This window comes from Mercenaria mercenaria, chromosome 10, assembly GCF_021730395.1.
Source record: "Mercenaria mercenaria strain notata chromosome 10, MADL_Memer_1, whole genome shotgun sequence".
Classification (NCBI taxonomy): Eukaryota; Metazoa; Mollusca; class Bivalvia; order Venerida; family Veneridae; genus Mercenaria; species Mercenaria mercenaria.
The window spans coordinates 50,324,743-50,340,106 of NC_069370.1; the positions used below are offsets into that span (position 1 = coordinate 50,324,743).

At 36.7% G+C, this 15,364-nt stretch overlaps 1 protein-coding gene across 2 annotated transcripts in view; it reads left to right on the forward strand.

The window, feature by feature from the left end:
• Nucleotides 1-8,758: 8,758 nt before the first annotated feature.
• The window catches only part of LOC123561602 (collagen alpha-1(I) chain-like), a 32,952-nt gene continuing 26,346 nt past the window's right edge, over nt 8,759-15,364 (forward strand). Inside the window, exons 1-9 of one of the 2 annotated variants that reach the window (XM_045354087.2) lie at nt 8,759-9,038; nt 10,088-10,297; nt 11,925-11,959; nt 12,461-12,472; nt 12,787-12,834; nt 13,103-13,159; nt 13,569-13,622; nt 14,686-14,739; nt 15,297-15,350. In XM_045354087.2, the coding sequence (XP_045210022.2) occupies nt 8,960-9,038; nt 10,088-10,297; nt 11,925-11,959; nt 12,461-12,472; nt 12,787-12,834; nt 13,103-13,159; nt 13,569-13,622; nt 14,686-14,739; nt 15,297-15,350 (603 nt within the window). In that variant the 5' untranslated portion in view covers nt 8,759-8,959. The remainder of the gene's footprint in view (nt 9,039-10,087; nt 10,298-11,924; nt 11,960-12,460; nt 12,473-12,786; nt 12,835-13,102; nt 13,160-13,568; nt 13,623-14,685; nt 14,740-15,296; nt 15,351-15,364) is intronic. The other variant, XM_045354088.2, reaches the window with a different exon arrangement.

A 15,364-nucleotide genomic window follows, 5' to 3' on the forward strand; every position in this document is an offset into this window, starting at 1 on the left:
AATTTGTATTTCTTGGTTACGGTTTTACCAAGGGATATTTATTTTAAAAATCGGCAGTTTTACGAAAGCTGGATTCTTCTTCGAAAACCTGGCCAAAAAGTTGATCTTAACAAATTTGTCAGGTTAAAAAACACATGCTCTGTGATGCAATGAAAGAAGTTTGATGAAAATATATGAAGAAATCAGATATTTTGTGGATATCACATTTCAGTGACTGTAGCTTTGGCCAAAAGTTTACACTTGTTATAGATTGGTTTGTTTAGGATATATGGATTGGTTTGTTTAGGATATATGCTGGTAAAAGTAATTTTGTTTGATAAAATCAATTTTATTTTAGGTTCTATCTACATCTTGCCTTTTATTTTGACATATGAAAATGTCTTGTGGACCAAAAAGCATAAATGTTGACTTAGTTTAGATCTGTATATTAAATTTTAAACTCGTATTCAATAAATTAAGTAAGGAATGAAGTGAAATGGCTGAGTAATGGAATGGAAACTTTACTTTAAGAAAAGTATATCTGCAGTTTCCTGTTAAGGCCTTAAAAAATGTTTCCAGTAACATGCCACCCCAAATAGTAGGTAGAAATTTTATTTTTATTTACAAATAATCAAGCTTTGATGTGTATATGTTGATTATACCATGGTTCAGATTCAGATGCATAGGAATTTAACCACGAGGGCGTTAGCCAGAGTGGTTAAATACTGAAGCATCAGAACGATGAACAGAGGTAAATTAGAGGATAAATCACATGAAGCCTTTATTGTTTTCGTTCCGACATGCTCATTGAAATATTTAGATAAATTTAATATTATGCTAGACTTCATTTACCCGAGGCATCGGACGTCACGCAGCAATGATGTCATAATTGATGTCATAATGCTCTTTTACCGGTCTAAGTGTCAACCGTTGTTTATCGCACAATATACAGAGCTTGATTTCCTTCTTTGTTAAACTGGAAGTCAAAGCGAGTAATGTTAGAATTTTTTTACAATGAAAAAAGAGGAACTTCCCTTGAAAAGTGTAAAAAATAGCGAAAATATATTGTTTTTTTTCAAACGCCATTAATTCAGGGTCGCGGCAAATTTTTAGGGTAGGTGGGATACCAGAAACAACCAATTTGTTTTTGCCTAAACACGTGATATATTTTATTATGTACACTTTTTTATGAAAGGTAATTTCTTTCTTACTGTTTAAAATAAGCTACAATATTTACCTCCCTTCCATTAATACTGCAGTGATGATGGTGATTTTATTGTAAGAAATTGCTATTTAAGATTCCTCGAAAATCTTTTTCTTTTTTCTATTAAGTAACCGTCAAGATAGGAAGAAACCTTTTATATGGGGGATATATTATTCATTTTTGCAAGCTTTATATAAAGATTCTGAGTAAATTGTAGTGGTGATATCTTTCTAACACAAAATCTTGCTTAATTGTAAAGGAATTTCATTGTCAAATGCATAGCCAGACAGCCATAAAATATTCCAAATTGCATAAGAAACATTACATTGTAAGATTTTTGTAACATATCTTTATGTTTAAAGGTATAATCCAAACATCCAATAGGTTTATTTGACAGACAAGACTTAAAAGACATCCACTTTATATGGCTGTATTTCACTCGTGTGGTTAATTGTATTTTTAAAAATTGATGAGGAGAATATACAAGTTAGTTTCATGCAAAGCATTGAGACACCTCCCATCAAGTAACATTTTATTTGAGCTGCGCCATGGGAAAACCAACATAGTGCGTTTGCGACCGGCATGGATCCAGACCAGCCTGCGCATCCAGGTTAGTACTGGTACAGAATCCAGCCCGCCTGCTTAGCTAAGTAGGGAGAGCGTTGGTCTACGGATCGCGGGGTCGCGAGTTCGATCCCCGGGCGGGGTGTATGTTCTCCGTGACGATTTCATAAAAGACATTGTGTCTGGAATCATTCATCCTCCACCTCGGATATTTCATGTGGGGAAGTTGGTAGTTACTTGCGGAGAACAGGTTTGTACTGGTACAGAATCCAGAAACTATGGTTAGGTTAACTGCCCGCCGTTACATAAATGAAATACTGTTGAAAAACGACGTTAAACCCAAAACAAACAAACAAATGAGCACTAGTTAGATTAACTGCCCGCCATTAAACAATTGAAATACACTAGACCCAAAACCAAAAAGTATGGAGCTTTAGCAATAGGAGTCTTTTGATCCAAATCACACATCATATTCTAGACAGACTGCTATTTATAATAAATCTTACCTTGCTAAAATATTCATTGACTGATTTTGTCCGACCGCCTCGGTAGCTTAGTGGTAGAGCCTCCGCTTCGAGTGTGGGAGGTCATGGGTTCGATCCCCGGCCGCGACATACCAGAGACGTAAAAAATGGTACTAGCAGCTTCCTCGCTTGGGGCTCAGCATTAAGGGGATAGTGCTAGGACTGGACAGCCCGGTGTCAGTATAATGTGACTGGGTGCGATATCATGCCACGTGTCCGGCGTGATATTCCAGTGAGGCAGCACTATAAAGTTGGGCATTGTGCTCACTGCTACAAGTAGACACCGTCGTTTATATGACTGAAAATTGTTGAAAAAGACGTTAAACCCCAACACACACACACTGTTCTATTTGGTTGAGAACACCACCAAACCTAGTTTTAATAAAACAGTGTCTCAAGATTGCTTTTTAAAATATGTGTCTACTGTATTTTTCTATGTAGCTCTAATGCATGTAATTTATATGGCATTTGACAGCTCTACTTTCGCTTTATTATTATTCAAATACAATGACTTTAGGTGAGATCTTGGAGCTAATTCTTACTTTGCGTCAGTTCAATATCTAACAAGAGCTTGTAGAACACGAACTGCTCCAGCTCCCACCCCTTCCCATGATGCATTCAGTAATTGCGCAAGGAACAGAAATTATTTGGTCACTGTGCACTGAATGTTTGACGTACTGACCTTAAATCAATAATTATGAGTCGTTTACCAATCATAAGTAAACTCTGTATCAATTGTGATCTTAGACCAAAGCATTCTCCAGTTATATGGCAAAAATTTTACTACTGTTCTGAGTCAGTGTGATCTTGACCTTTGACCTACTGACCTAAAATCAATAGGGGTCATCTGCTGGTCATGTTCAACATTCCCATTAAGTTTCGTGACCTGGTGCTGGTCCTGACCAACCTCCCTATCAACTTTCATGATCCTAGGCCCAAGTATACTTGAGTTATCATCCAGAAACCGTTTAACTGTTCTGGGTCACTGTGACCTTGCCCTTTACCTACTGACCTCAAAATCATTAGGGGTCATCCGCTGGGCATGTTCAACATCCCCATTAAGTTTCGTGATCCTAGGCCCAAACATTCTCAAGTTAAAGTCCGGAAACTGTTTAATTGTTCCGGGTCACTGTGTCATTGACCTTTGACCTACTGGCCTCAAAATCAATAGGGATAGTCTGCTGGTCATGTTCAACCTGTATATCAACTTTCATGATCCTGGGTCCAAGCGTTCTTGAGTTATCTTCCGGAAACAGTTTAACTGTTCAGGGTCACTGTGACCTTGACCTCTGAGCAACTTACCTCAAAATCAGCAGGGGTCATCTGCTGGTCTTGACCAACCTCCCTATCAACTTTCATGATCCTAAGCCCAAGCGATCTTGAGTTATCATCCGGAAACCAGTTGGTCTACGGACCGACCGATCAAAATCTGCAAAACAATAATTATACTCCACCTTCTTCGAAGGGGGACATAAAAATATCGTCTACAGCAAATTACATTGGAAGATACGCACAACAAGAAAGAGAATAGTTTGGCCCATGAATGATATGAATTTATGTTCAATTTCTATTGTAAATAGATAAATGTAGCAACAACTAGAGGCTGTAAAACTTTCAGGGGAAGTAACAGTATGTCTCTCCATTGAAATTAGTTTTTAACGTTATATCCCATAGTCCGCCACAGTCCCATTTGTATTTTTCAGCTCGAGTGATATCGCGCATAATATTATGTTCTGCAGTATGGACGGCCCCAGTAGAGTTTTGATTATGAAAGTTCCAGTTAAACATTAACGAGGCCTCGGTCTGAAAGTATAAATTATTTGAGCAGTCGTGTATTTTACTGATAAGTCTATGGTCAGCTCCTCATAATATGTATATGTATGTATGATTATTAATTAGTTAAAAAAAACAAGTAAACTTCAAAAATATTACACAATAAAATGTCTAAAATTTGCAGTTTTCACTCCATTTGTATCTGGATCTAATGACACGTTCAGAATATCTGTGTGCATAAAATACGATGTTGAATAAATGAGCCGCGCCATGAAAAAACCAACATAGTGCGTTTGTGACCAGCATGGATCCAGACCAGCCGGATGCGCAGGCTGATCTGGATCCATGCTGGTCGCAAACACACTATGTTGGTTTTCTTTAAAATACATGAAAGCCTGCTGCCACAGTCTGAAGACTAGCCTGTAGCATGATGAAACTTAATTTTGTAATAGCTTAAGTTATTCTTTGTCCATGAAAAAAGACGCACTATAACTCCCAGCTAGGCCTGCTAATAAGTCTGGCTGAGTTCCTAGCTGATGGGGATCGGACAGTAGCTACTGATATAGTTTACTTAATATTGTTAATAATGGCGAACTGGTCTCTGTTATAAACAAAATGACCATAAATTGACCACTAGCAGTCTTTCCATGCATGCTCCAACAGGGCGAAATTTAAGTATTTCTTTTAAAATTGCATAAATTAGCAAAAGACGAATATTCTCTCTCTATCAAAATACCGACTCAGCAAATTTAATGAAAGACTTCTGTAATGTGTTTAGCCGGCTGTTTTTGTTCTCTAATTTAGAATGTTTTTATACGCTATAAATAATATGTCTAGACTTCGTATCATGGAGTTTTCTCTTTCATTTTCACGCGAGATGCATACGAGTGCTAGTTTAATAGCACATATTGCGTATTTTCAAGGGTAAAACATCTGCTTTGAGGGAAAAACTTTTAATTTGCAGACCCGTCAAAATGTATCACCCACATCCGCTTGTCATCTTTTATGGCATAAAAACAACCACGGGAAATACGTTTTACGCTGCACTTTAGTTTTAACGTAATGATTTTTTTCCATCAAACAATTAAGCAACAAAAGACTTGTCAGATGACATCAAATCATTCCAGAAGTAATGTTTAAGTTTTTTGTTGGGGTTTAAACGTCACACCTACGTAAGACGACCTTTTCCAGCGTCTTGTGGTTGAGGAAAGTCCCAGGTGCCTCTCCATGCAATATTTTATCGCAGGCGGGTACCAGGAAAGAGCCGAGCCAGGTGGGAGCCAGGTGGGATGGCTTCCTCACCTAAAGGTACTTTACATCCCAGGCGACGTCCGAACCCAAAACGTTTAGGAACAAGTAGTTTACATTTCACACAGCAACACCCGAACACAAATGAGCCGCTCCATGAGAAAACCAACATAGTGGCTTTGCGACCAGCATGGATCCAGACCAGCCTGCGCATCCGCGCAGTCTGGCCAGGATCCATGCTGGCCACTTTCAAAGCCTATTGCAATTAGAGAAACTGTTAGCGAACAGCATGGATCCTGACCAGACTGCGCGGATGCGCAGGTTGGTCTGGATCCATGCTGGTCGCAAAGCCACTGTGTTGATTTTCTCATGGCGCGGCTCAAATATCATACAAAATAGATAAAAGCAGGGTATATACTTTCTGTGTCATTCCTTTCTTCTATATACTGTGTGCCACTCGAGACTGTAAGCATTTTGTCTGGGATTTTTTCTTTCATTTTTTTGCTCCTTCCATTACATTTAGTATACATTCCTTACGCGAAACCTCCTTATTTTGAATATGTATTGTCCTTAATCAAATGAAAATATTAATTTACGTTCTGAAAATGATACATGTTATGATTTATTATTCCTTCTCTTGAGAAGGAATATTATTGTTCAATAAGTCACACTTGACTGAGCTACTGATACCGAAAGCAGTTGTCATTACAAGCTGGCCAATAAAACTCCGTGACCTTAGAAATAACCTTTGGCGTTAGACTATTCTTTCATAATTGAGGCGACTCTCTGACTGAACGCATTCCGTGGATAACATATTACTAAACCCGAGGATGTTATTTCCTCCATTCTTGAGGAAAAAACATACATTCAGTCGACCAGATAGACATATATCAGCAAATTTAAATGTAAACAACTAAATATTATCGTTACCTTGAAATGCATAGTTAATATATGAAAACAAACCCCGTTGCGACCCTCTAATTATGCGTAACAAATTCACGCATCGAATCGTAAATGATTAACCGGGTCAATGTCTTATTGCCGTATTTACTCTACTGAAAGTGGCAACAGATTTAATCTGTTGTTGGATTTAACAATTTATGTTAAATAACTAGTGTAAATACTTACTTGAAATTTTTTGGCAGTATAAAACAGACATTGCAACACATTTTTTACAAGATGATCATTTTATATTTATATAGATATGCCCTAGAAGGAATTTTTGCTACGCTTTAACTTGTTATGTCTCCCAGTTTAATGATATGCATATTGTTATTGCATATGCCGTCCGTCCGTCTGTATGTCTGCCCAGTTTGAGCTAGTCCTCGCTGGAGTAGTCAGTGTAAAGCCTAGTTGTGCATTACATTGGCGCGTTCTGCTCGGATTATTATTGTCAAAGTTAAGGCTCCTATTCTGTTGGTAGGATCTGATTGAGACTCACCAAACTTTGTTGCACCATGAGGCGTGGTTATCAACCGTTTGGTGCATTATCAAAGGGATTAGAAGCATGTCTCATTATCTAGAGCATTCTGTACCAAGATATAGCTATAAATGTTTTAAAAAAAGCAAATACGTTCTTTTGTGTAGTTGTATTTTAATTTGCGCATAAACCTTAGGTCGGCCAGAATGGTCACGCCGGAACGTCAGTTTGCATACAGTTTAGACAATCGTAATCAAGTTGTGTATACTTTGGGTGAACATTCGGTCTATGATCTTGACTTTTCTGTTGGTATTAAAGTTTTTTTCCTACGCATATGAAGTTCAGGACACGACTATTTTGGTGTTTTTAACAGTTTTAAGACAGAAAATACATATATAATAATATCTGCACAATGTGCGCATCTGTTTTTGACCTGCCGGCTGCCGTTGTACATAACCAGAATCTTTCGTTGTCGTAAACTTTTAAGACACTGGCAGAAACGCTTTCAATGTAAAACACATGTTTTTGTGGTAAAATGTACTTTTGTCTTGTAAAACTGAAGACAAACGGAAATTGGAAAATACTTACTTAAAGGCTGACACATTGTTTTCGAAATAACGTATCAGATTGTAAGGCTGTGTATTACAATGATTAAGAAACATAAAAACGTCGTACCTTATACAAATTTTTTTCATTTTCTCACATTATAGCTATGCATTTTGTCACCTGTTTTAAGTAACCTACTGTGATATCTGCTGCTTTGTCAATTTTTCGAATTCCATTTCCCCAATCTCCGCTGACTCCAATCCCCTCCACCCCCCACACCGTACCCATACACACCCACCCCACTCCATTTCGTAGTCTTTACAACTTTTTTTTTTAATAAAGTTGCATGGAAGTTAGGAAACTGATTGTAATAGGAATCAATGTAAGAATATGGCACATTTTATCAAACTGACAAAATAAAAATTAACTACCATAGTATCGCTTTATTTTTATTTATGTAGTCAGTATATTTGTTTTCTTCCAGCAGATGATACACGTGTTAAGTGCTCCAAAAAGTATGGCATTAGTTGAACAGCGTGAGGTCAATGAACTTCAACAAAGCAACGGTAAACGTATCAACAAAAATATATGATTTTATCGTAGAGGATGTGGCTTATTCATATATGAGCCGTGCCATGAGAAAACCAACATAGTGGGTATGCGACCAGCATGGATCCAGACCAGCCTGCGCATCCGCGCAGTCTGGTCAGGCTCCATGCTGTTCGCTTTTAAAGCCTATTGGAATTGGAGAAACTATTAGCGAACAGCATGGATCCTGACCAGACTGCGCGGATGCGCAGGCTGGTCTGGATCCATGCTGGTCGCAAAGCCACTATGTTGGTTTTCTCATGGCACGGCTCATATATATAATTATAGCATGCACCTTAAGTGTGGTGATAGAACGGTATCCTTACGCTTAAAAACTGCTTGTTTGAAAGCAGTTTCAGTAAAACTGTCCATTTGTTAGTAAAAAAATAATTAATGCATGATTTTTATTAGAAGTGATTGTTATTGCACACTGTGCACATGTCGAGAATTTATATCCAAAGAACAGTAGGCTAAATAGGGTTTTCACTGGATAATGACCATAAGGTAATGTGTATGATATTGCTGACAAAATCATGTTTTTAATTGCATACATGTAATGCTGAGACAGCATAAACAAGTTTTTTTTTGGATTTTAATCCCTTTCCCTCACGCGTTCATTTTAAGGATCTACATTTTATGTTCGCTCTTAGTGTATTCGACTGTACAAAAACATAACTTTTATGTGTTTTCAGCGATAAAACTCATAATGTTCTAAATTGTCTTATCACGAAGCAAGCATATATCAACGGATCCAATTTCATGCAGAAATTCATTTCTTTTTCTAAGTAGGTCAATCGGACCTAACTCATTGCACCAGACGCATTAATATTCCAGCATTTGTAACGCGCCTCCTGATTGGTTGAGCTATCTGTCAATCATATTTGAAGCTTTCTAAGTAATACTCTGTATTTTTGCCATTAGCCGTAAAGGCTTTAATCTAGACCTTCCTGTTTATCTGTGCTAGGAACCCGTTGTTGCTGACTTTAGCAGCACGGACCTTCCTGCGCTAAAGGCTCGATCTCGGGCTTCCAGATTCCCGAGGCAGCCGTCGTACATGTGATATCCTTGTTCATTTTCTTTAAATGCAGAAGGAATAGATATTTTTGAAACGAAATGGTACCGGACACTGTACGGTGGGCACTAGTGTGCCTTTGCGCCGTAATAGGATTTACCGAAGCTCAGCGAGCCGGGGGTTTGTATAAGATTATTGTATTTGAAGTAATCACAGAACTTTGATCTATTAAACATAACTTTGTCCGAATTATCTTCCTTCAAATGTTTTGTATTTGACTTTTTTACATTCTTGTAACTTTCTATTGTATTTTTTTCTTCTAATCGCTTGCAATGATCTATCATATTTTGATCAACTAATGGTTTTGTTCAAAACTTTAATAACTAATCATTTATTCTTATTTGTGTTCAACGAGTTCTTAATACATGTTATATTTTCACGGGAAGTATTTTTAAAATTTGATTTTCCTATCCCGGTTGTCCGACCAAGATGGCGCATAAGTTTGGCGTTAGTATAAATTTAATAAACATAATTTGCCTAATGAATATGAATTTAAGTGTTATTGTATGTCAAAGATAGATATTTTGCCAAAATTCATTAAAACTAGAAGGTTATAAAATTATTAATACCTCCCTTAGCCTATCTCGATAGATTGGAAATAGTTGAATTCCAATGCTACATGCTGTTTTAAAACTTGCCATTTGTTTCAGGTAGTTGAAATATCCCAATATTTATCAAATGCAAATGTAAAACTAGAAATTATATTGAAATCTAAAGAGGTAGTCCAACTTTTAGATCCTTTATATTAAAGGGAGGTAATTGCAAAAAGTTCATGAAAAGTAATAAAAGACGCATTTCGAGTAGGGATATAACTATGTAATGGATCTTTTTGTTCCTAAAATAAATCTATAACAGAATACATGAAAACTGAAAAATGTTGTTACGTGTGTGGCTTAATACAGCCAAATCGGGTAATTATGAAAAAAAAATTATTTCTGAATCCGTGTCGTAATTGTAGGTAACACTTTCAAAATATGCGACATTGTCACTTATGTCTGAAAGGCGTAAAAACACATTTTGGAGCTTGAAGTTTTCGAGTACTCTAAACTCGTTGTGCGCAAGTACGATATTCTTTAGTAAATAGTCCATACCTCATTCGAACCCTTATGAATATACTTCAGTGCCATATTTGTTCGTAGTTCTAACGATGCACTATACAATGTTTTTAGCTCTCGATCGTAAATGCAGAAAGACTGACGACGGTGGTTTTTTTCTCCCTGATGCCAACAAGCCTTGTTATAAGTGCTTCTGTTACGGCGGAAAGGCTAAGTGTGAATTTACCAAGTGTAATGAAAATCTAGATTGTGAGGTACACGAGAGAGTTATTCTGTTAGGGGAATGCTGCCCGATCTGCAAAAAAGAGCTGCAGTCCGAAGCAGGTAAGAATACATCAGGTTGCAGAAGGACACTATTTTGAAACTTGAAAACAATGCAAATAGGAACTTATTTATAATATTCTGCACAAAAAAAATATTTTCAAACAAAAGGGTTGCTTTAAAACACTCCGCGGACTAATTATTGGAATGGGTAGAGCATCGAAGTCAGAGTGTTGTATGCTATTTTCTGTTTCGTCTTTTTTTGGCGGGGTTGAAAAGTGAGGGATGGGCTGCGTCAAAAACGCTCGATCCAGCAATAAAATATTTACTTTTTACAAGAATGAATTAATATCTTTAAACCATACATATACAGTTTGGTACACATCTAATTAAATTTAATTACTATATAAAATTACGCTCCATGCATTTTCATTCTTATTGTGGAGGCCATTTCACAATTTTGCGTTGCGAGCTTGAATGGACATAATGGTGCTTTTCATAAATTTTGAGTAATTCATAGAATAATTGTAAGTGTACAAACTAGGGTGTCTTTCTGCAAAAATATGTTTGGTGTTGCTCTAGACAAAATTCGGAATCAAATTTCAAACAACAAAAATGTATTGAAATTACAAATTATATATATTTTTGTCATGTTTGATTCCAGTCACGTGATAAGAGTAGCATACTTACATATCTGATGTGTTCTGCCTGTTTCACCTGCATGCTTTGTGTATAACTAATATTGCATTTGTTTTGCGTTTGTCTCTCCCTAGAATTTGTGGAGGGTGGGGGAGACATAATAAATTTTGTCCAGTCGTCTGTCCGTCCATCTCTCCGCCCGACAAAAATGTCGCATATACTCTGCAGTAGCTTTCTACCACACTGGATGATCGTCAAATAACCCGACAAACCTGTTTGACCAGCAGAACACAACTTTCAGTCATTTTGGTTCAACTGTTGGCTAGGCAATATTTTACGTCAGTTCCATCTCCTTTTTTAAGACATCAAACGATTTCAGGTAACTTGGGGCAAATGTTTGTTATACTGAAACAAAAGATTCGCGCTTTCTTTGAGATGATGTGGTATGGGGAGACATGCTTTTTTTTCAAATGAAGTTTTTAGTTCTGTTTAAAATAAAAAAATAAACCAGATCTATACCAGTGAACGTGTACACCAATTACAAATTCTGAAAAAAAGTTTTTTGAATCTTTTGAAACTTTCATTTTGACGGTAGTGGTCCTTACTGATGTTTATTTTAATTCAAGCGCCGGAGTTTTTCCTGATATTTCTGAGGGGAAACAGATACATAAGACGCGCACCGGTGAGAAAAATATACGTAAATTTTTCACCTCGATTATATCAAGATATTTTAGACATATTGGTTCTTAGATCTGTTCTGAGAAATATTACCACCCGGAAGTGTTTGATTAGTGTTTTATTGGGGTTATATGATGGCAGGTGCGAATCTAAAAGAATATCTTTTTCCTCAGTCTAACCATGGTTGTTATAAAATTTAACTTTATAACTGGTCTATCATCGATGATATACACGTTAGGTCAAGTGTTGAAAGGAGAGGGCAAAGATTCAACTGTAACTGGTACGTTTGTTTTCTGGGCCGTAAACAAATATCAATGGATATTGTTCAAAGAATAAAATCACTATGTATAAAAAGACTATGTTTTTTTTTCAGAACGTGGTGATAACGGATTCGATGAAGCGCCAATGGTATGTCTTTAAATACGTTTTTCATGTAGAAATGGTGGCCTCCGCTGCGATAGGGATTGGTTAAGACTTCCTGTGCGGAAGCCAACCAAAGGTAGTGAGGAAGGTCGGTGGTTCTACCCAGCTAGGTCTGTATATACTCCACAATAAAACCAACGCTACCTAGCCTGTGTCTGTATGCCTTACATTTGGCACAGGAACGTCATAATAGAACTGGGCTTTTGGTTTTCAAAGGGCTGTCACAGAAAACAAGTCGGTGTTGTATCATATTTTATTACACATTACAGAACCATTTCATATTTGCAGAGTAATAGCCAATTACATGCCATTTTAATTTCCGCAGCTTGCTGTAGATTGGTAGTATTTGAAATGTATCTTTTTTCTTATTTCGCGAATATTCTTAGTCACGACTATATCTCCACTACTAAAGTGGCAACTTCTTTTAACATGATGGCCTTGTACTCCAGTTTTCAGTCTAATAAAGTGTTTCTTTCTCACTTTCAGAACGTCGGCAACGTAAGTGTATATCTTTTCAATAGACAACATTTTGAGGCATCTGATTAGTCCAGATATATTTATTTCCGATCGTTCATTTTCGAGATCATTGTTATAGATCTAATTATTTAAAAAAAAACTTTATAGACGTTGTTTAACTTGAAAAATTCATATTTATACTGATACCGTGTACGTCCCCAACTGCCTTAAAATCAATCGAAAGTTGTAATGTGTGTTTCTTTTTTTTTTGTTGTTTTTTTTTTAAGAAAAAAACTTCTTTGTTGTAGTTTCGAAAGGTTTGTTTTTTTTTTTTAAAAAAACCTTCTTTGTTGCAGATTGCCGGCGATCAGAAAGCTGGACCTCAATATCCAGGACCTGTAGCGGTAAGTGTGTTTGATGAAACCTGATGTGTCAATGTCGTCTGTTTCAGTGACAAAAATAACTTGCCTCTTAATAGTGAAATATCAAATGTATTTTTTTTATATATTTTATTAGCGAGCTGAAATCAAATTCCTCCCATAATTCAAATAATTCAATTTTACGGTATGATCATGTACATCTGTTCTGTGTTTCACTGCCCAAACTATGAAATTCCATTTTCTATATCAATAAGATAATGAAAGATTGAGCTTGCTGCATTCTCATTTTCAGGGCGGAGGAGTTGGAGTTCCAGGACCTCGGGGACCAGTAGGACCCTCCGGTCCCCCTGTGAGTTGCACGACTTTTCATGGTTGTTTTACATTCTTCATTTTTGTCATTGTTTAGAGACAGTCTTGCTTGTCACATTTCTTGTATTTTATTCGTATAAGGTTTCACAAAGGAGGATTTTTTTACCAAGTTCTTTGTAATTATTTGATTATATACAGAGTGTATCAAGAAATTTTGATACTTTATATTTAGCTTAAAATTGCCATAATGTCAATGTAACGAGTAATAAATAAAGAAAACTTGATGAACTCTGGTGCCATAAAATTGTTTTTCTGATTTGACGGCGAAAGGAACATCAATATAGTGCATACATAGCCGTGCAATATTAATTCTACGGAGTCAGAAACAGGAGCATGTGTATGTGACATAAACTGAATATCTAAATCAAATGAGCCTTATGTTTTTACAGGGACCCCAGGGATTTCCCGGCCCGCGTGGTGAAACCGGAGAAAGTGGACAACCAGTAAGTTTACAAATTGCTGTTTTCATCTGGATATAAAAAAGACTTGACAACATTCTTCAAAATTATCAATTTGAAGCTGTACCCATCATTACTACAATAGTGGCTAACCTGAACTTCGTCGGATGGTCCAGCGTTCGTAGTTCCTCGTTTGTCGTCATACGCTTCAATATTTTTACTAAAACCTTTCGTCCTCTGACACTGCTGGTCAGAATTACACGGAACTGGGTCTTTAATATAATATAGACCTCCAGTTTGCTTAAAAGGTTTAGCTTGGCTCCATTAAGGGGCCACCGGGGCCACCGGAGCTAAAAATAGAGATTCTTCTCATGACCCGCTAGATGGATCTTCAGCAAACTTGGTCTGTAGCATCGGTATAAGGTCCTTTCTCAAATTTGCACTTGACCCTTTTAAGGGACATCTTAAGCAAAAAATACAAATACTTTCAAACAACTTCTCATGAACCGTTCGATGGATCGTCATCAAACTTTGACTGAAGCATCGTTGTAAGGTCCTCTCCCAGCTTTCTTCAAATGGGAATACTTGGCTGCTAAAGTTAAAAAACAAAAACAAAAAAAAACTTAAAACAACTTGTTCTCTCGAACCGCTTGATGAATCTGCATCAAACGTGGTCTATAGCATCATTGTAAATGACTTGCTTGATGGATCGTCATCAAAATTGGTCTGCAGCAATAAAAAGAAAAACATCTGTAAACAACTTTTTCTAATGAATTGCTTGATTGATCTGCGTCAAACTTAGTATGTAGCATCATTATCAAGGTCCTTTCCCGATTTTTTTTCGAATTGTTTGGAGAGAGACACACTCGGGCCCTTTTAGGGACCGCTAGAGCTAAAAATAGAAAAAAAACCACTTTAAATTGCTTTTAACAAACTGCTCAGTGGATGTTCACAAAAGTTGCTAATGAGCAAGAACTAAAGGCGGCGGTCCTTCACAGGTATTATTACTTTTAGGGCCTTTTTGTTTTTCGAAGTTTGTTAGCCATTATATATCATGACGTTGTTTCATTCTAATGTGTCTGACAGTAATATGTACTTTACATTCAAGGGCTCACCAGGACCACGAGGATTACCAGGACCCCCAGGACCGCCAGGTCTTGACGTAAGTTACAATTAGTTTTACACGGATATTTAGGCGATATATGTCAGATCATTAAGGTTATAATACCAAGTTCTGTGAACATTTGTAAAATGATATAATTTTTATTGTTAATGATGATATCTGGTGAGATTAGTCATGGAACTGTTGGTTCTTCTGTCAATGACACGAAACATAGAGTAAAATTTAGCGTGGAAGAGTTTTTTTCCAGTTGTTAGTGACACTTTCAGGATTAGGCATGGGGCGCTTATTTCTATATTTCTATTGTTTCTTAATGATTTTATAGAAAGAGATTAGGCATGAAACATTTATATACATGTATATTGTTAATAATTATAACAACCAAGACAAGGCACATATGTTTCTATTGTTAATTATCATATAAAACTCTTAGGCATTGGTTCGTTATTTCTGTTGCAAGTGAGATAAGGTAGAGAGGAAGTTACTCTGTAACAATAGACGGGGAACATTAATTCATTGTAAAATTTGGCTAAAATGATGTTAATGAGTTGTAGGGTATTAATATACATTTTAATATCTAGATATCCTTTCTTTTAAAGGGTGAAGAAGGCTTGATGGGAGAAACTGGACCACCGGGACCCACTGGTGCTCCTGTAAGTATTTTCAT